We start from the raw sequence: 20,888 nt of genomic DNA on the forward strand, positions 1-20,888 counted from the left end.
GAATTTTATCATTTCTGGTAAAAAGCTGAGACAAACTGTAGAGTGGCTCCAGCAATTAGCGAGAGACCTTGTCTTCCTGTCCAGATTATGTGACAGGTTCCCCCAATGTTTGAGGCTAAAACTAACGCCGTGACTGTCAGCAACTGCACTGGACAAATCTGATCCAAGATCAGGAGTGACGCAGGAAATCCCAGAGGCGATTCCCACATCCCCACCAGGCAGGACCTCTCCACAGGAGAATGGCCAACTGGCCTGAGTGACCCAGGCCGTGCATTGGGGCTCTGTGCATCCGCATTCCCAGCCTCTAATGCATTCGAGCAATCAGCACACCCTCCTCCCACCCCCAGACCACGAGACCCATGAGGTCCCAGACTGGCTTTTGTTTGGGTGGTCTTGGGGCAGGAAGAGGATCCCTGTTCACGCCCCACCTCGCTGGTACCAACCTCGACTCCATCAGGTACAATCTAAGTGGTAACCAGGAAACGAGTAAAGCAGGGAGCAGAGGTTATGTGTGCTCACAATGCTGAGGCAGGTTTCCAGTCCTAGACATACTGTTTATATCTCAGATGTAAGCATTTACAAAACGACCCCGTGGTCAAAAAAGACCCAAAGTTTTCCGATGTGTATGTTTCACCCACAGTGCTAGACCCAGAGTTTAGTGTCTTCTGTTTTAACACCGAATGTCCCAGTCAGAACAAACTCATCGACTCCTTGCAGCAGGGGAGGGAGTGTGTGTTTTGTGACCAGCGTCTGGGCACATTGACTGATTCCAGTGGGGTCCTGAGGCAGGTGGGAGAGCAGGGATTGCAATGGATTGCACCTGCTTCGCTGGCATCAGCTGGCCAGGTAGTTCAGTGCCGGGTGTCTCGGTCTCTTCTTCTTGGCTTTCAGCACAGGGGGCAGGGCAATCCTGAAAGCAGTCCTGCAATTAAAACAAAAATATATCGTCACAGATCATGATGGAAGGCAGCGTAAAGGAGCAAAGCATCTCATAACCGAGCCACTAATACTCACTCGCATGTTGTGCAGATGGGGCTGAAGTTACAAAATACTGAAAATTAAAAAGAGATTTTCATTAGAAAGTAGGTGGTGAAATGAAAGAGCTGAGCGGTGAAGCTGCCTGACACTCACTGGATAAACAGACGGAACAGACGTAGCCGATTTCAATCAGGTTGCGGTGGCAGAAGCAGGCGGCTCTGTAATCCACGTGGACACGAGGTGGCAGCACGAGCTGGGACCTCTGCTCTGGGTCTGGCAGAAATACCCACTGCAGACGAGAGGGAGGGGGAGGAGGGAGAGGGAGTGGGAGAGAGGGGGAGAGAGAGAGGGAGTGGGAGTGGGGGAGTGGGGGAGGGGGAGCGGGGGAGGGGGAGTGGGGGAGGGGGAGTGGGGGGAGTGGGGGGGAGGGGGAGTGGGGGGGAGGGGGAGAGGGGGAGTGGGGGAGGGGGAGTGGGGGAGTGGGGGAGAGGGAGAGGGAGTGGGGGTGGGAGGAGTGGGGGGGGGGAGTGGGAGAGAGGGAGTGGGAGAGAGGGAGAGGGACAGGGACACACAGCCACAGCATTACATGTAACTCCTCACTGTCTAGGGGCAACTGAAGCCTCACTACATCCCTGACCCCCCCCCACCGCCCCCCCCCCCCCCCTCCCTCAGTGGGAGAAGCAGGTCAGGGAATAAGCAACTCGTAAAGATCCAACTGAACCTTTCATTCTCAGATTCATCCACGATCATCTTACAGATAAAATCGTGCAAAAAGAGAAGAGGGAGAGCCAGCAAGGACTCAACAAACTCATCATTGCAGCAAGTGGCACATTCAAAAGACACTTGGACAGAACTGTGGTATTTAGCTTTGAATGTGAAAGGAGGATGAACTACAGTGTTGGAGGGGCTGGCAGATCCTTGTAGATCACCCTCTTACTCCCACTGTTGGGAGCCCGGAATATTCTGCAGCTCAGCCGCGAATCAGGATGGCCACCCCAGATACCCCTGGACACCCACTCATCCCTGACACCCCCCCCCTCGACACACCCCACGCCCAACACACCCCACCCCCAACACCCCTGGGCCCCCCCCTCCCTGACCCCCCCCTCCCCTCGACACACCCCACCCCCAACACCCCTGGGCCCACTCATCCCTGACCTCCCCCTCCCCTCAACACACCCCACCCCCAACACCCCTGGACACACACTCATCCCTGACCCCCCCCTCCTGACCCCCCCCTCCCTGACCCCTCCCCTCGACACACCCTACCCCCAACACCCCTGGGCCCACTCATCCCTGACCCCCCCCTCCCTGACCCCCCCTCCCCTCGACACACCCCACCCCCAACACCCCTGGGCCCACTCATCCCTGACCCCCCCCCCCCTCGACACCCCTGGACACACATCCCTGACCCCCCCCCTCCCCCAACGACACTCATGCCTGACCCCCCCGACCCCCCTGGCTCACAGCAGTGTGGCCCCATGTCCATATCCTTCCCCCATCTTCACCTCCTGCCCCACCCATGGAGATTCTCCCTGCCCCACCCCATCCACAGAGGGCCACTACAGGCCTTGCAGCTGGACTGCTTTACACATTCACCTTACCAGCAAATACTGTGTGAGTGCCAGCAGCTGCGGGATTTTTAAATATAATCCTCCGGTTATATCCGCAGCCTGCAGAGAGAAGCCGTGCAGTGAAACTGTCCTAGAACAGAAACCCCTGCCCAACCCCCCCCCACACACATGCCCCTGCACCCCTGCCCCCCCCACACACATGCCCCTGCACCCCTGCCCAACCCCCCACACACATGCCCCTGCACCCCTGCCCCACCCCCCACATGCCCCTGCACCCCTGCCCCACACACATGCCCCTGCACCCCTGCCCAACCCCCCACACACATGCCCCTGCACCCCTGCCCCCCCCCCCACACACATGCCCCTGCACCCCTGCCCCCCCCCACACATGCCCCTGCACCCCTGCCCCACCCCCCACATGCCCCTGCACCCCTGCCCCACACACATGCCCCTGCACCCCTGCCCAACCCCACCACACACATGCCCCTGCACCCCTGCCCCCCCCCCCCACACATGCCCCTGCACCCCTGCCCCCCCCACACACATGCCCCTGCACCCCTGCCCCCCCACACATGCCCCTGCACCCCTGCCCAACCCCCCACACACATGCCCTGCACCCCTGCCCAACCCCCCACACACATGCCCCTGCACCCCTGCCCAACCCCCCACACACATGCCCTGCACCCCTGCCCCCCCCCCACACACATGCCCCTGCACCCCTGCCCCCCCCACACACATGCCCCTGCACCCCTGCCCCCCCCACACACATGCCCCTGCACCCCTGCCCAACCCCCCACACACATGCCCCTGCACCCCTGCCCCCCCCCACACACATGCCCCTGCACCCCTGCCCAACCCCCCACACACATGCCCCTGCACCCCTGCCCAACCCCCCACACACATGCCCCTGCACCCCTGCCCCCCCCACACATGCCCCTGCCCCCCCCCCCACATGCCCCTGCCCCCCCCCACACATGCCCCCTGCACCCCTGCCCCACACACATGCCCCTGCACCCCTGCCCCACACACATGCCCCTGCACCCCCACCCATGCCCCTGCACCCCCACCCCACACATGCCCCTGCACCCCCACACATGCCCCTGCACCCCTGCCCCACACACATGCCCATGCACCCCCACCCATGCCCCTGCACCCCCACCCCACACATGCCCCTGCACCCCCACCCCACACACATGCCCCTGCACCCCTGCCCCCCCCACACATGCCCCTGCACCCCTGCCCCACAGACATCCCTGACAGAGCCACTATACAGTGAAACTGTCCTAGAACAGAAACCCCTGCCCCACCCCCCCACACACATGCCCCTGCACCCCTGCCCCACACATGCCCCTGCACCCCCACCCCACACACATGCCCCTGCACCGCCACCCCACACATGCCCCTGCACCCCTGCTCCACCCCCCCCACATGCCCCTGCACCCCCCCCCACACACATGCCCCTGCACCCCCCCCTCCCACACATGCCCCTGCACCCCCACCCCCACACACATGCCCCTGCACCCCTGCCCCACACACATGCCCCTGCATCCCTGCCCCACCCCCCCACATGCCCCTGCACCCCCACCCCCCCCACACATGCCCCTGCACCCCCACCCCCCCCACACACATGCCCCTGCACCCCTGCCCCACACACATGCCCCTGCACCCCCCCCCCACACACATGCCCCTGCACCCCTGCCCCACACACATGCCCCTGCACCCCTGCCCCACCCCGTCGACAGACAGAGCCACTATACAGTGAAACTGTCCTAGACCAGAAACCCCCGACCACCAACCCTGGGACACGTGTGCCTGACCACACGCACACAGCACAGAGTCGCAGCAACACACGCCCCCAACCACACCCCTCTCCGAGGGGCAGCAGCAGAGGCGGCTCACGTTGGCAGTCTGACGAAGGGTCTCGACCCGAAACGTCACCCATTCCTTCTTTCCAGAGATGCTGCCTGTCCCACTGAGTTACTCCCTGTGTCTGTCTTCACATTGGTAGAATCCAGCTCCACCCACAACGACCACCTGAACTGTTTTGTGGCAACTGTCAGAATATTGCTCGCGTACCAGGAAAGGAGTTGCAGATGCTGGAGTCCTAAACAAAACACAAAGTACTGGAGGAACTCAGCAGGTCAGGCAGCATCTGTGGGGGGATTGGACAGACGGCGGTTCGGGTTGGGACCCGTCTACAAACAGATCAGGACCACAGAGTTCCCCTAGCACCTAGTAAAGGTGTCACCTTACATGAGGCAGACAGATCCCAGTCCCGACAGATTCTTCACCTACCTGTTGCAGGAGTCCAGATTCAGAGTCCAAAACACACACGTCAATCAGAATGTTCTGAAAGTAGAAGAATCGTGATGTCTACTTTGGAAAGTTTTGGGGATATCCGCACTGTAACCGTTCCCACCCCCCAACATTAGTCAAGTCAAGTCAAGTCAATTTTATTTGTATAGCACATTTAAAAACAACCCACGTTGACCAAAGTGCTGTACATCTGATTAGGTACTAAGGAAAAAAATGAAACATACAGTAGCACGCAAACAGTTCACAGCGCCTCCTCAATGAGCCTCAAACGCTAGGGAGTAGAAATAGGTTTTGAGCCTGGACTTAAAGGAGTCGATGGAGGGGGCAGTTCTGATGGGGAGAGGGATGCTGTTCCACAGTCTAGGAGCTGCAACCACAAAAGCGCGGTCACCCCTGAGCTTAAGCCTAGACCGCGGGATAGTGAGTAGCCCCAAGTCGGCCGACCTGAGGGACCTGGAGTTAGAGAGGGGGGTTAGAAGATTTTTGATGTAAGGGGGGGAATGTCCATTTAGGGCTTTATACGTGAATAGGAGGAGCTTGAAGTTGATTCTGTACCGTACAGGGAGCCAGTGGAGAGAGGCCAGAATCGGGGTGATGTGGTCCCTTTTACGGGTACCCGTCAGGAGTCTCGCTGCGGCGTTTTGGACCAGTTGCAGGCGGGACAGGGAAGATTGGCTGATCCCAGTGTATAGGGAGTTGCAGTAGTCTAGGCGGGAGGAAATGAAAGCGTGAATGATTTTTTCTGTGTCGTCGAATTGGAGGAAAGGTTTGATTTTAGCTATGGTTCGAAGTTGGAAGAAGCTGGCTTTTACCACAGCGTTGACTTGCTTATCAAATTTTAATGCAGAGTCAAATATCATGCCGAGGTTTTTGACATGCGGTTTGACTAGGCAGGATAGACTTCCAAGACTGCCTGTTATCGATTTGATGGAGTCGGGGGGGGCCGAATAGGATGACCTCAGACTTGCTCTCATTTAATTGGAGGAAGTTCTGTGCCATCCAACATTTTATGTCCTCAAGGCAGTGTGAGAGGCTGTTTAAATTTGACTGGTTGTTGGGTTTCAGGGGGAGGTAAAGCTGAGTGTCATCGGCATAGCAGTGGAAAGAAATGCCGTGCCTTTGAATGATTTGGCCAAGGGGGAGCATGTATAGAGAGAAGAGAATGGGGCCTAGGATGGAGCCTTGTGGAACTCCACAGGAGAGGCTGGCTGGAGCAGAGGAATAACTGCCTATGTTGATGGCGAAACTCCTATCTTTGAGGTAGGAAGCGAACCAGCTCAGGGCAGTGCCATCAATGCCAACCGCGTACCGGAGACGGTCAATAAGGATGGAGTGGTCCACTGTATCGAACGCTGCGCTGAGGTCGAGAAGGAGCAGGATTGCACAGTCGCCGGTGTCGATGGCGAGAAGCAGGTCGTTGTGTACCTTCAACAAGGCAGACTCTGTGCTGTGGTGGGCTCTGAAACCTGACTGGAAACTTTCCAGGATGGTGTATTGGTGCAGGTAGGGCACTAATTGGTTTAGAATTGCCTTTTCAAGGACTTTTGACAGGAATGGCAGTTTGGAAATGGGTCTGTAGTTGCTAGGCAAGGTGGGGTCTAGGTTAGGTTTTTTCAGTAGGGGCTGGACCACTGCGTGCTTGAAACAGGTTGGAACAGTGCCAGTAGCCAGAGAACTGTTGATAATAGAGAGGATGCTGGGACCGGCTATTGCAATGACATCCTTCAGAAGGGCAGTGGGGGCAGGATCAAGGGGGCAGGTTGCAGGTTTCATAGCGGAGACAAGCTTTGCAAGGGAGGATAGAGTGATGGGTTGGAAGCAGTCCAATTTAGATGAACAGACTAGTGAGACAGCTAGGTCACGGGTGGGAGGGGAAATGTTCATTCTAATGTTCTCAACTTTGTTGGTGAAAAATTTAGCGAATTCTTCGCACTTAGCAGGGGACGCAACTAAGCTGGTACTGGTGGCGGGACATATGACAGAGGTAATTGTTCTAAATAGGACCTTGGAGTTATGAGAGTTTTTGGAAATAAGGTCGGAGAAGTATTGTGCTCTAGCAGACTTTACTGCTTCCTGGTATTTGAGAAGATTGTTTCTCAGAATTTCGAAGGAAATTTGAAGCTTGTCACATTTGAAGCTTGTCACATTTGAAGCTTGTCACATTTGAAGCTTGTCACATTTGAAGCTTGGTACATTAGCAACGTACCATCTACAAAACACAGCTGAGCTGCAGTGATGTTTTGTCTGCATTTGGTGCATCTGTCTGTCAGCGCATCTTACATCTGTTAACCTTATATTTACACAAGTGTAAGTTTCCACAGCTTTTCACCAGCACTTGCCAAAGCCACAACACTGAGCACCATGAAGGACAGGGGCTGCAGGCACAGGGTTCTTGCTACATCCCCAGCACAGCCTGGTCTGCAAATCCCTTGCTGCAGAGAGAATGTGGTGAGAAAGTTCTGCAGAACAACAGCGTGAGAGCAGCCGCGACAGGGCGAGGAGGCGATGGCCATGGACACTCTATAGTCACTCACTCTGGGAGAGCCTCACCCCCACCCTCTCACTGTGATACATGCTGGCTATAGTTATGAATCCCAGGGAGTGGTGACCATGTCTCAGACTCACCACACAGAATCCAAACGGAAGGTAGGCACAAAATGCTGGAGCGACTCAGCGGGACAGGCAGGAGAGAAGGAATGGGTGACATTTTGGGTCGAGACCCTTCTTCAGACTTCTTCAAACCAACATCTGCAGTTCTTTCCGACAGAATCCAAACAAACTAAGCAGCTCACTTGTGTAACTAAAATGGCAGCAGATGGAACAGACAGAGATGCTCCAATATTATTGGGACCCACAACAAGCACTCACTAAATAGAATGCTTTTCATTGTTTACTGAAGGCTTTAATATCTTGGGGAAATGAACTAGCATTATGTAACAAACTAAGGATAAGAATATATTGACAGCTAAAACTCCAGCACATGACATTGCCAGTAAATGCAGCTAGCCTTTGGGGACCTTCACACCTTCCAAAGCTGCACCATGACTACGGCCCTCTGCTTCACTGGACTCCGTCTTCATGGGCCAGCTGGAATGTCAAGCCTTTCACCAGGGGGGATGTTATTCATTGCTGGAGTCACGCGTGACCCAGTCAGTATAATGCCGGCCGTGGTCTGAGGGAAAGCAGCTGTGGCAAAGGGTTTGGAGAGACATTAACCATGTCTACTCCTTCCTGTCCACACATTCCCTATCATCCGTGTCCTGATCCAAACACATCCCTCAATCAAAACCGCTGAAACATCTAATCATCCGCTCAGCTTCACCCTGCCACCTGTGGGATCTTGCTGTGCACAAATAAACCAGACTCGCTGTACAGCAGTGACTTCAGAAAGGATTTCAAGGGCTGTCAGCTCCTGACATACAGATCGTTTAGCCTCCATCAACATAATTAATCAATGTTCAAACTCACATTCTATGAAAGGAACAGAGTAAATACTCAAAGATCGACACAAAATGCTGGAGTAACTCAGCGGGACAGGCAGCATCTCCGGAGAGAAGGAATGGGAGACGTTTAATACTCAACCTGCTTCTGTGCTGCAAAGATAACGTTCATAAAATTCATGTATTGAGCTGCAGAGTCTTCAGCTGCTTTAATAACCTGTGGGGAAAATAAACGACAAATCTGAACATGTCTGACCACCTCTACATTGAGCTGTAGTGTGGGGAAGGAATCCTGCAGGTAATTCGTGGTAGGAGTGGGGACTGTGTTGGTATGGTTGATTAATGTCATGTGTACCGAGGTACAGTGAAAAGTTTTGTATGCTACCCAGTCAAATCATAACATGTAATCATGATATACAATAATGTACAATCATGCCCAAACAAATACAATGGGTAGTGCAGAGAAAAAACACCAGTGCAGAATATACTACTACAGCGTTATAGCTGCAGTTACTGAGAAAAAGCCCCAAGACCTTAATGATGTAGGCTGGAAGATCGGGACTGCATCCTAGCTGATGGGAGGACTGTTCAACAGTCTGATCACAGCGGGGAAGAAGTTGTTCCTGACTCCGTGGTCACTTGTGCCCTGTCTCCCACACCATAGCCTCGTGAGCCCTCTTCCCCCTCTCAGGTTAGCAGCCCTGTAACATCCAAGGTCTGTTTCCCATCAGATCCCCAGGCCACACCCGCACAATACAACAGCTACAAGTCTCCACAATTCACCACAGAAGGCAGAACACTTACCAGGATTCGCGAGTTCAGCTCGTGGCTGGCTGCATTTGGTAGAAAAGAAATAAAATGAGTTTTGTAAAGTTCAAACTGCGAGTTACAAAAAATATGTCAACTATTCGTAAATCTGCGCATTGTCACAGCACACATTCAGAGCTTAAATTGAAAATAAACATGTTGTGAAATATCACAGGAATAGGGCGAGGCCATTCCTCCCCTCTAGTGCAGCAAGTCCACACCTCAACTCCATCGCACATCAACAAGATACAGCAGACGCTGGGAATCTGAAATATGGACACAGAATGCTGGAAATACTCAGCAGATCAGGCAGTATCTGGGGAGAGAGAAACTGTGGTGATGTTGCACAGGACCTTTCCCCTCCAATAAACATACATGTACCACCTAGTAAACACACATGTACCACCCAGTAAACATACATGTACCACCCAGTAAACATACAAGTACCACCCAGTAAACATACACGTACCGCCCAGTAAACATACACGTACCACCCAGTAAACATACATGTACCACCCAGTAAACATACATGTACCACCCAGTAAACACACATGTACCACCCAGTAAACACACATGTACCACCCAGTAAACATACAAGTACCACCCAGTAAACATACACGATCCACCCAGTAAACATACACGATCCACCCAGTAAACATACAAGTACCACCCAGTAAACATACATGTATCACCCAGTAAACATACATGTACCACCCAGTAAACATACATGTACCACCCAGTAAACATACATGTACCACCCAGTAAACATACATGTTCCACCCAGTAAACATACACGTACCACCCAGTAAACATACATATACCACCCAGCAAACATATACGTACCACCCAGTAAACATACATGTACCACCCAGTAAACATACATGTACCACCCAGTAAACATACATATACCACCCAGCAAACATATACGTACCATCTAACTCTTTATTCACTTTGTGAATATCTTGTATCAGAGGCGTTAAGAAACCAACAGCGCGAGAACATGAAGTTAGGCATAAACATTCCTGTTTTAATGGAATTAACAGCTGGATGTAGCTCCAGTAAGCGAGACAGGGCTGGATGGCTTTTCAGTGCGGATACCTGAGGGTGTGTGTGTGCTGGTCAGAGGGCAGCCACACAAGTGCGTGTGGGACATCTCCGGCAGGAATGAATACCTGCACAAGTTTCACATTTCGACTGGCAGCTGACAGACAATCTTACAATGATTTGCTTCCCCATTAATGTTCTGTGATGCAACTATGACCGCCAGGAAAACTAGTGATGAGATAAGACTGCAATCTATCACCAGAAATTTGAAAAATTGAAGTGCTGGAGAAACTCTGTGGGCCGAGCACCATCTGTGGAGGGAATGGGTCAGGTCTCTCTCTCCTTTGTGTGATGATGGGGAGAATCAGTGAGATGTGGAGGGCAGATGGAGCTGCATTAGAGGGGACTGACACAGAAATCTGGTCAACAATTAGCAACTTGGAACCTTCCCTGTGTGGTCAGTAGTGAGGCCACAATACATGGCATCGAGCAAACATAGACAGGCAATGAAACACTGGCCATGATGTCACTGACACAAGAAAGTCACAGATTGCAGAGCAAGGATACAACAAAGTGCATTTGCCAATGATCCGGCGAGCAGGGTTTCTGTGAGATGTGCTCTCACCTCAGCTGCAACATGAAGGAGAGCTTGTCAGGTACACGGTGCCACAACACAGGCAGGGCGTGTGCGAGTCTACGGGAAGCTTCTACTCACTCTTTGCCATCAGGTCCTTGATCTCCTCGGTGACAATGTCGTTTTCTAAGGCCAGGAGCTCATACTTCCCATCCTTGCTACCAGACCAGGAGGATTCAGCAGAACTGCTCTCACCACTTTCCGCAAAGCATCCCAGTTTCCACTGTTTACCTGGATACAGGAAGCGGCTGCAGAAACAAGGAGCATAAAGGGCTGGATCGCATTCCCACCCCATCCCCATGCAGCCACTGGAGGCAGGGAGCCGCTGGATGCAGGGGGGGCGCTGGAGGCAGGGGGGGTGCTGGATGCAGGGGGGGGGCGCTGGATGCAGGGGGGCGCTGGATGCAGTGGGCGCTGGATGCAGGGGGGTCGCTGGAGGCAGGGAGCCGCTGGATGCAGGGAGGGTGCTGGATGCAGGGGGCCGGTGGATGCAGGGGGCCGGTGGATGCAGGGGGGGCGCTGGATGCAGTGGGCGCTGGATGCAGGGGGCCGGTGGATGCAGGGGGGGCTCTGGATGTAGGGGGGGCGCTGGATGTAGGGGGGACGCTGGATGTAGGGGGGGCTGGATGTAGGGTGGGGCTGGATGTAAGGGGGGGCTGGATGTAGGGGGGGCGCTGGATGTAGGGGGGGGGCTGGATGTAGGGGGGGGCTGGATGTAGGGGGGTGCGCTGGATGCAGGGGGGGCGCTGGATGCAGGGGGGTGCGCTGGAGGCAGGGGACGCTGGATGCAGTGGGCGCTGGTTGCAGGGGGCCGGTGGATGCAGGAAGCTGCTGCAGAAACAAGGAGCATAAAGGGCTGGATCGCATTCACACCCCATCCCCATGCAGCCACTGGAGGCAGGGAGCCGCTGGATGCAGGGGGGGCGCTGGAGGCAGGGGGGCGCTGGATGCAGGGGGGGGCGCTGGATGCAGGGGGGCGCTGGATGCAGTGGGCGCTGGATGCAGGGGGGTCGCTGGAGGCAGGGAGCCGCTGGATGCAGTGGGCGCTGGATGCAGGGGGCCGGTGATGCAGGGAGGGCGCTGTATGTAGGGGGGGCGCTGGATGTAGGGGGGACGCTGGATGTAGGGGGGGCTGGATGTAGGGTGGGGCTGGATGTAGGGGGGGCTGGATGTAGGGGGGGCGCTGGATGTAGGGGGGGCTGGATGTAGGGGGGGGCTGGATGTAGGGGGGGTGTGCTGGATGCAGGGGGGGCGCTGGATGCAGGGGGGTGCGCTGGAGGCAGGGGGCGCTGGATGCAGTGGGCGCTGGTTGCAGGGGGCCGGTGGATGCAGGGGGCCGGTGGATGCAGGGGGGGCGCTGGATGCAGGGGGCCGGTGGATGCAGGGGGGGCGATGGATGTAGGGGGGGCTGGATGTAGGGGGGGGCTGGATCTAGGGGGGGGCTGGATCTAGGGGGGGGCTGGATGTAGGGGGGGGGGCTGGATGTAGGGGGGGCGCTGGATGTAGGGGGGGGCTGGATGTAGGGGGGGGCTGGATGTAGGGGGGGGCTGGATGCAGGGGGGGGCTGGATGTAGGGGGGGCGCTGGATGTAGGGGGGGCTGATGTAGGGGGGCTGGATGTAGGGGGGCGCTGGATGTAGGGGGGGCTGGATGTAGGGGGGGGCTGGATGTAGGGGGGGCTGGATGTAGGGGGGGTGCGTTGGATGCAGGGGGGGCGCTGGATGCAGGGGGCCGCTGGATGCAGTGGGCGCTGGATGCAGGGGGCCGCTGGATGCAGGGGGGGCGCTGGATGTAGGGGGGGGCTGGATGTAGGGGGGGGCTGGATGTAGGGGGGGGCTGGATGTAGGGGGGGTTGGATGTAGGGGGGGGGCTGGATGCAGGGGGGGCTGGATGTAGGGGGGGCGCTGGATGTAGGGGGGGCTGGATGTAGGGGGGGCTGGATGTAGGGGGGGGCTGGATGTAGGGGGGGGCTGGATGTAGGGGGGGTGCGCTGGATGCAGGGGGGGCGCTGGATGCAGGGGGCCACTGGATGCATGGGCCGCTGGATGCAGGGGGCCGCTGGATGCAGTGGCCGCTGGATGCAGGGGGGGCGCTGGATGCAGGGGGGGTGCGCTGGAGGTAGGGGGGGGGGCTGGATGTAGGGGGGGGGCTGGATGTAGGCGGGGGGGCTGGATGTAGGGGGGGGGGCTGGATGTAGGGGGGGGGCTGGATGCAGGGGGGGTGCGCTGGAGGTAGGGGGGCGCTGGATGCAGTGGGCGCTGGATGCAGGGGGCCGGTGGATGTAGGGGGCCGGTGGATGCAGGGGGGGGGGGCTGGATGTAGGGGGGGGGGCTGGATGTAGGGGGGGGCTGGATGTAGGCGGGGGGGCTGGATGTAGGGGGGGGGCTGGATGTAGGGGGGGGCTGGATGTAGGGGGGGCTGGATGCAGGGGGGGGCTGGATGTAGGGGGGGGCTGGATGTAGGGGGGGGTGGATGTAGGGGGGGGGGCTGGATGTAGGGGGGCTGGATGTAGGGGGGGGCTGGATGTAGGGGGGGGTGCTGGATGCAGGGGGCCGCTGGATGCAGTGGGCGCTGGATGCAGGGGCCGCTGGATGCAGTGGCCGCTGGATGCAGGGGGGGCGCTGGATGCAGGGGTGGTGCGCTGGATGCAGGGGGGGTGCTGGAGGCAGGGGGGGCGCTGGATGCAGGGCTGGATGCAGGGGGGTGCTGGATGCAGGGCTGGATGCAGGGGGGTGCTGGATGCAGGGCTGGATGCAGGGGGGTGCTGGATGCAGGGCTGGATGCAGGGGGGTGCTGGATGCAGGGCTGGATGCAGGGGGGGGGCGCTGGAGGCAGGGGGGGTGCTGGAGGCAGGGGGGGCGCTGGATGCAGCGGGCGCTGGATGCAGGGGGCTGCTGGATGCAGGGGGCTGCTGGATGCAGGGGGCTGCTGGATGCAGGGGGCCGCTGGATGCAGGGGGCCGGTGCTGCCTTACCTCTCCTGACTGTGACTGGCGATAATCGCCAGCCTGTTGCTGCGGCTCATGACCAAGTGTGAGTTTCCCAACACCAGCACTGCGTCCATGCATTTCGACAGCGTGAACTGAAACAAGTCAGAAACCACCACAGCTCAGTTGTCCAAACATACATTCAGAGATTGCATGTTGCCAGTTGTGAACATACAGGTCATCAGGTGCTCCATAAGGCAGCGTGGAAACTACCATGAACACAGAGAGAAAGGGTTGGATAAACTTGCATTGTTTTCTCTGGAGCCTCGGAGGCTGAGGGGAGATCTGATAGAAGGGGAAGGAAATGAACCTGAGGATGGCCAGAGATTAAAACAGAGGAAAAAAAACAGAGACCAGATTAACGAGAGGAAGTTCAGCTAGTGACGTAAAGGGGAAACAAGACATCAAAGAGAGAGAATGAGTGTCAGGAATCGTGGAAAGAAATACAAATAGATTGAGCTGCACTGTGACCCAGAGAAAGGATTGTAGAGAAGGTGAGGCTGGCCGAGAGCGGTGGAGGCACAGGGCAGTGGAGGCACAGGGCAGTGGAGGCACAGGGCAGTGGAGGCACAGGGCAGTGGAGGCACAGGGCAGTGGAGGCACAGGGCAGTGGAGGCACAGGGCAGTGGAGGCACAGGGCAGTGGAGGCACAGGGCAGTGGAGGCACAGGGCTGGCACAGGGCAGTGGAGGCACAGGGCAGTGGAGGCACAGGGCAGTGGAGGCACAGGGCTGGCACAGGGCAGTGGAGGCACAGGGCAGTGGAGGCACAGGGCAGTGGAGGCACAGGGCTGGCACAGGGCAGTGGAGGCACAGGGCAGGCAGAGAGCAGGCTGAGGGGTGGCAGAGAAATCAAGTGGGAACGTCACATCAGTCTTGGCACTATGAGGGTGAGGTCACTGATAATGAGACTCTATGAGGGTCAGGTCACTGACAACACCACTCTTTTATTAATGTATATTGACAACTTTAATAACGGAACTAAGTAACACTGGAGATTGGTGCACTTTGTGTTTAAGGGAATGTCAACAGCTTTCTGTGCCCCAACAATGCTCTGGTGGGGTACCACTGGGATCACACAATGCACACCCCGGGAAAACCTTTCCATCAGAATAACCCTGGGGATTGTGTAAGCGATGGTTGACAGGCTGGATTATCGATATTTGTATTCACCTGAGTAAAGAAAGTCAAAGGGATTCTGAGAGACAGGATCCACCTACATTTGGAAAGGCAAGGACTGATTGGGGACAGTCAGCATGGCTTTGTGTCACAACAATCCAGTCGCTGTTTTGAAGATGTGATGAAAAGGACAAACAAGGATCGGGTGGGGGACAGGGAGTGGGGAACATAGTATAACTGAGTATTCAGTCTCACAGTCAGCTTGATTTACAGAACCTCCTGTGGCCTTCAGAGGTGGTGTCATTATCTCCAGAAACATTATGTAGATTGGAGGCCTGTGCCTCAGGAATCGGAGTCCACTCTGTTGTCATCTCCATCAACCATTTGGTTTGCAAACTTGTTAACATCTTCTGAAGGAAAATTATCATTTAAATTAAACAACTTTAGGTGGCTCCAACATAATTTCTTACCGGAGATTCTTTCAGGATCTGCTGACCCCACCAAACAGGGTTGACGTCCACCACAATAACAAGCAGGCTGATATCCTCATCTGTGTGAGAAATGAAAGGAATATGTGGTCACTGATGGTCAGTTGGTGAAGATAATGTCACGGTCTCTGAAGACGACAATTATCTTTCAGAGGAACTTTCACCTCCTCCTGGTTTCATCCACATCTCCCACACATTTCACCAAAGAATCCTCTAACCCGACAGCTCCTTTCCCCCACAGGACGAGGGGGAGGGGGAGGGGGAGGGAGAGGGGAGGGGGAGGGAGGGGGAGGGGGAGGGAGGGGGAGGGGGAGGGGGAGGGGGGAGGGGGAGGGAGAGGGAGGGGGAGGGAGGGGGAGGGGGAGGGAGAGGGAGAGGGGGAGGGGGAGGGAGGGGGAGGGAGAGGGAGAGGGGGAGGGGGAGGGGGAGGGGGAGGGAGGGGGAGGGGGAGGGAGGGGGAGGGGGAGGGGGAGGGAGGGGGAGGGGGAGGGAGGGGGAGGGGGAGGGAGAGGGGGAGGGAGGGGGAGGGGGAGGGAGGGGAGGGGGAGGGGGAGGGGGAGGGGGGGAGGGGGAGGGGAGGGGGGGAGGGGGAGGGGGGGAGGGGGAGGGGGAGGGGGGGGAGGGGGGAGGGGGAGGGGAGGGGGGGGAGGGGGGGAGGGGGGAGGGGGGAGGGGGGAGGGGGGAGGGGGGAGGGAGGGGGGGAGGGGGGGGGGGAGGGGGGAGGGGGGAGGGGGGAGGGAGGGGGGGAGGGGGGGGGGGGAGGGAGAGACGGGGCCGGGAGGAGCCGCCACTCACCGGCCGCCATCACCCCGCCGCGCTCCGGCCCGGTCCGGTGCGTCACTGACACACGTCCGGGTGCCGGGCCCGGCCCGCTCCGCGCTGGTTCTGGTTGCCGGGGACGGGTTAGTGGGGAGACCGGGACAGCGATGGACGAGCCAGGTGAGAGGAGGTGGTGGGGGGAGGGGGACACAGGGGGGGGGAGGGGGACACAGGGGGGGGGAGGGGGACACAGGGGGGGGGGAGGGGGACACAGGGGGGGGGAGGGGGACACAGGGGGGGGGAGGGGGACACAGGGGGGGGGAGGGGGACACAGGGGGGGGAGGGGGACACAGGGGGGGGGGGAGGGGGACACAGGGGGGGGGGAGGGGGACACAGGGGGGGGGGAGGGGGACACAGGGGGGGGGAGGGGGACACAGGGGGGGGGAGGGGGACACAGGGGGGGGGAGGGGGACACAGGGGGGGGGGAGGGGGACACAGGGGGGGGGAGGGGGACACAGGGGGGGGGGGAGGGGGACACAGGGGGGGGGAGGGGGACACAGGGGGGGGGAGGGGGACACAGGGGGGGGGGAGGGGGACACAGGGGGGGGGGAGGGGGACACAGGGGGGGGGGAGGGGGACACAGGGGGGGGGAGGGGGACACAGGGGGGGGGGAGGGGGACACAGGGGGGGGGGAGGGGGACACAGGGGGGGGAGGGGGACACAGGGGGGGGGGGAGGGGGACACAGGGGGGGGGGAGGGGGACACAGGGGGGGGGGAGGGGGACACAGGGGGGGGGGGGAGGGGGACACAGGGGGGGGGGGGAGGGGGGACACAGGGGGGGGGGGAGGGGGACACAGGGGGGGGGGGGAGGGGGACACAGGGGGGGGGGGGGAGGGGGACACAGGGGGGGGGGGAGGGGGACACAGGGGGGGGGGGGAGGGGGACACAGGGGGGGGGGGGAGGGGGACACAGGGGGGGGGGAGGGGGACACAGGGGGGGGGGGGAGGGGGACACAGGGGGGGGGGGGAGGGGGACACAGGGGGGGGGGGAGGGGGACACAGGGGGGGGGGGAGGGGGACACAGGGGGGGGGAGGGGGACACAGGGGGGGGAGGGGGACACAGGGGGGGGGGGAGGGGGACACAGGGGGGGGGGGGGACACAGGGGGGGGGGGGGGAGGGGGACACAGGGGGGGGGGGGAGGGGGACACAGGGGGGGGAGGGGGACACAGGGGGGGGAGGGGGACACAGGGGGGGGGGGAGGGGGACACAGGGGGGGGGGGAGGGGGACACAGGGGGGGGAGGGGGACACAGGGGGGGGGGGAGGGGGACACAGGGGGGGGAGGGGGACACAGGGGGGGGGGGAGGGGACACAGGGGGGGGAGGGGGACACAGGGGGGGGGGAGGGGGACACAGGGGGGGGAGGGGGACACAGGGGGGGGGGGAGGGGGACACAGGGGGGGGAGGGGGACACAGGGGGGGGAGGGGGACACAGGGGGGGGGGAGGGGGACACAGGGGGGGGGGAGGGGACACAGGGGGGGGGAGGGGGACACAGGGGGGGGAGGGGGACACAGGGGGGGGGGAGGGGGACACAGGGGGGGGAGGGGGACACAGGGGGGGGGGAGGGGGGACACAGGGGGGGGGGGAGGGGGACACAGGGGGGGGGAGGGGGACACAGGGGGGGGGGAGGGGGACACAGGGGGGGGGGAGGGGGACACAGGGGGGGGGAGGGGGACACAGGGGGGGGGGAGGGGGACACAGGGGGGGGGGAGGGGGACACAGGGGGGGGGAGGGGGACACAGGGGGGGGGGAGGGGGACACAGGGGGGGGGAGGGGGACACAGGGGGGGAGGGGGACACAGGGGGGGGGAGGGGGACACAGGGGGGGGGGAGGGGGACACAGGGGGGGGGGAGGGGGACACAGGGGGGGGGAGGGGGACACAGGGGGGGGGGAGGGGGACACAGGGGGGGGGGAGGGGGACACAGGGGGGGGGGGAGGGGGACACAGGGGGGGGGGAGGGGGGACACAGGGGGGGGGGAGGGGGACACAGGGGGGGGGGGAGGGGGACACAGGGGGGGGGGAGGGGGACACAGGGGGGGGGAGGGGGACACAGGGGGGGGGGAGGGGGACACAGGGGGGGGGAGGGGGACACAGGGGGGGGGGAGGGGGACACAGGGGGGGGGGAGGGGGACACAGGGGGGGGGGGAGGGGGACACAGGGGGGGGGGGAGGGGGACACAGGGGGGGGACACAGGGGGGGGAGGGGGACACAGGGGGGGGGGAGGGGGACACAGGGGGGGGGGGAGGGGGACACAGGGGGGGGACACAGGGGGGGAGGGGGACACAGGGGGGGGAGGGGGACACAGGGGGGGAGGGGGACACAGGGGGGGGACACATGGGGGGGAGGGGGACACAGGGGGGGGACACAGGGGGGGGAGGGGGACACAGGGGGGGGAGGGGGACACAGGGGGGGGAGGGGGACACAGGGGGGGGGGAGGGGGACACAGGGGGGGAGGGGGACACAGGGGGGGGAGGGGGACACAGGGGGGGGACACATGGGGGGGAGGGGGACACAGGGGGGGGACACATGGGGGGGAGGGGGACACAGGGGGGGGACACAGGGGGGGGAGGGGGACACAGGGGGGGGAGGGGGACACAGGGGGGGGAGGGGGACACAGGGGGGGGAGGGGGACACAGGGGGGGGACACATGGGGGGGAGGGGGACACAGGGGGGGGACACATGGGGGGGGAGGGGGGACACAGGGGGGGGACACAGGGGGGGGAGGGGGACACAGGGGGGGGAGGGGGACACAGGGGGGGGAGGGGGACACAGGGGGGGGAGGGGGACACAGGGGGGGGACACATGGGGGGAGGGGGACACAGGGGGGGGACACAGGGGGGGAGGGGGACACAGGGGGGGGGAGGGGGACACAGGGGGGGGGGAGGGGGACACAGGGGGGGGAGGGGGACACAGGGGGGGGGGAGGGGGACACAGGGGGGGGAGGGGGACACAGGGGGGGGAGGGGGACACAGGGGGGGGGAGGGGGACACAGGGGGGGGGAGGGGGACACAGGGGGGGGAGGGGGACACAGGGGGGGGAGGGGGACACAGGGGGGGGACACATGGGGGGGAGGGGGACACAGGGGGGGACACATGGGGGGGAGGGGGACACAGGGGGGGACACAGGGGGGGGAGGGGGACACAGGGGGGGGAGGGGGACACAGGGGGGGGAGGGGGACACAGGGGGGGGAGGGGGACACAGGGGGGGGACACATGGGGGGGAGGGGGACACAGGGGGGGGACACAGGGGGGGGAGGGGGACACAGGGGGGGGGGAGGGGGACACAGGGGGGGGGGAGGGGGACACAGGGGGGGGAGGGGACACAGGGGGGGGGGAGGGGGACACAGGGGGGGGAGGGGGACACAGGGGGGGGAGGGGGACACAGGAGGGGGACACAGGGGGGGGGAGGGGGACACAGGGGGGGGAGGGGGACACAGGGGGGGGAGGAGGGGGACACAGGGGGGGGGGAGGGGGACACAGGGGGGGGGAGGGGGACACAGGGGGGGGAGGGGGACACAGGGGGGGGGAGGGGACACAGGGGGGGGGGAGGGGGACACAGGGGGGGGGAGGGGGACACAGGGGGGGGAGGGGGACACAGGGGGGGGAGGAGGGGGACACAGGGGGGGGGGGGGGACACAGGGGGGGGGAGGGGGACACAGGGGGGGGGAGGGGGACACAGGGGGGGGAGGGGGACACAGGGGGGGGGAGGGGGACACAGGGGGGGGGGGAGGGGGACACAGGGGGGGGGAGGGGGACACAGGGGGGGGAGGGGGACACAGGGGGGGGAGGGGGACACAGGGGGGGGGAGGGGGGACACAGGGGGGGGGAGGGGGACACAGGGGGGGGAGGGGGACACAGGGGGGGGGAGGGGGACACAGGGGGGGGGGAGGGGGACACAGGGGGGGGAGGGGGACACAGGGGGGGGGGAGGGGGACACAGGGGGGGGGGGAGGGGGACACAGGGGGGGGAGGGGGACACAGGGGGGGAGGGGGACACAGGGGGGGGGAGGGGGACACAGGGGGGGGGAGGGGGACACAGGGGGGGGGAGGGGGACACAGGGGGGGGAGGGGGACACAGGGGGGGGGAGGGGGACACAGGGGGGGGAGGGGGACACAGGGGGGGGGGGAGGGGGACACAGGGGGGGGAGGGGGACACAGGGGGGGGGAGGGGGACACAGGGGGGGGGAGGGGGACACAGGGGGGGGAGGGGGACACAGGGGGGGGGAGGGGGACACAGGGGGGGGGAGGGGGACACAGGGGGGGGAGGGGGACACAGGGGGGGGGAGGGGGACACAGGGGGGGGGAGGGGGACACAGGGGGGGGAGGGGGACACAGGGGGGGGGAGGGGGACACAGGGGGGGGGAGGGGGACACAGGGGGGGGGAGGGGGACACAGGGGGGGGGGGAGGGGGACAAAGGGGGGGGAGGGGGACACAGGGGGGGGGGAGGGGGACACAGGGGGGGAGGGGGACACAGGGGGGGGGAGGGGGACACAGGGGGGGGAGGGGGACACAGGGGGGGGGGGGAGGGGGACACAGGGGGGGAGGGGGACACAGGGGGGGGAGGGGGACACAGCGGGGGGAGGGGGACACAGGGGGGGGAGGGGGACACAGGGAGGGGGACACAGGGGGGGGAGGGGGACACAGGGGGGGAGGGGGACACAGGGGGGGGAGGGGGACACGGGGGGAGGG

General features: G+C 62.2%; 2 protein-coding genes across 4 annotated transcripts in view; one reads left to right on the forward strand and one right to left on the reverse strand.

Moving 5' to 3' along the window:
- Positions 1-16,257, reverse strand: gtf2h3 (general transcription factor IIH, polypeptide 3). 3 transcript variants are annotated; one of them, XM_078421215.1, is made up of 13 exons: positions 16,179-16,257; positions 15,366-15,445; positions 13,767-13,873; positions 10,875-11,041; positions 10,727-10,789; positions 10,047-10,076; positions 9,113-9,141; positions 8,451-8,525; positions 4,848-4,901; positions 2,583-2,651; positions 1,132-1,267; positions 1,015-1,051; positions 1-922 (listed from the first exon to the last, which is right to left on the reverse strand). In XM_078421215.1, the coding sequence occupies exons 1-13, from the start codon at positions 16,186-16,188 to the stop codon at positions 835-837; spliced, it is 945 nt and encodes a 314-aa protein (XP_078277341.1). In that variant the 5' UTR covers positions 16,189-16,257; the 3' UTR covers positions 1-834. The 3 variants fall into 3 exon arrangements, 2 of the variants coding, with proteins under 2 accessions (XP_078277341.1, XP_078277342.1); XR_013548885.1 differs by having other exon boundaries at positions 829-922; positions 2,578-2,651; XM_078421216.1 differs by lacking the exons at positions 10,047-10,076; positions 10,727-10,789.
- The window catches only part of eif2b1 (eukaryotic translation initiation factor 2B, subunit 1 alpha), a 16,225-nt gene continuing 11,527 nt past the window's right edge, over positions 16,191-20,888 (forward strand). The window contains exon 1 of the mRNA XM_078421218.1: positions 16,191-16,322. Coding sequence (XP_078277344.1) covers positions 16,310-16,322 — 13 coding nt within the window. The 5' untranslated portion in view covers positions 16,191-16,309. The remainder of the gene's footprint in view (positions 16,323-20,888) is intronic.

The sequence above is a fragment of the Rhinoraja longicauda genome, chromosome 25 (assembly GCF_053455715.1).
Source record: "Rhinoraja longicauda isolate Sanriku21f chromosome 25, sRhiLon1.1, whole genome shotgun sequence".
NCBI classification, from domain to species: domain Eukaryota; kingdom Metazoa; phylum Chordata; class Chondrichthyes; order Rajiformes; family Arhynchobatidae; genus Rhinoraja; species Rhinoraja longicauda.

Bases quoted from the DNA above. Each gene is read 5' to 3' on its own strand.
- gtf2h3 (XM_078421215.1), bottom strand. The intron at 4,902-8,450 runs GTTGAGTATTAA...TTCTACTTTCAG, and splicing joins TCTTTGCAGCACAGAAGCAG to AACATTCTGATTGACGTGTG. The intron at 2,652-4,847 runs GTAGGTGAAGAA...TTCTCTCTGCAG, and splicing joins AATCTGGACTCCTGCAACAG to GCTGCGGATATAACCGGAGG.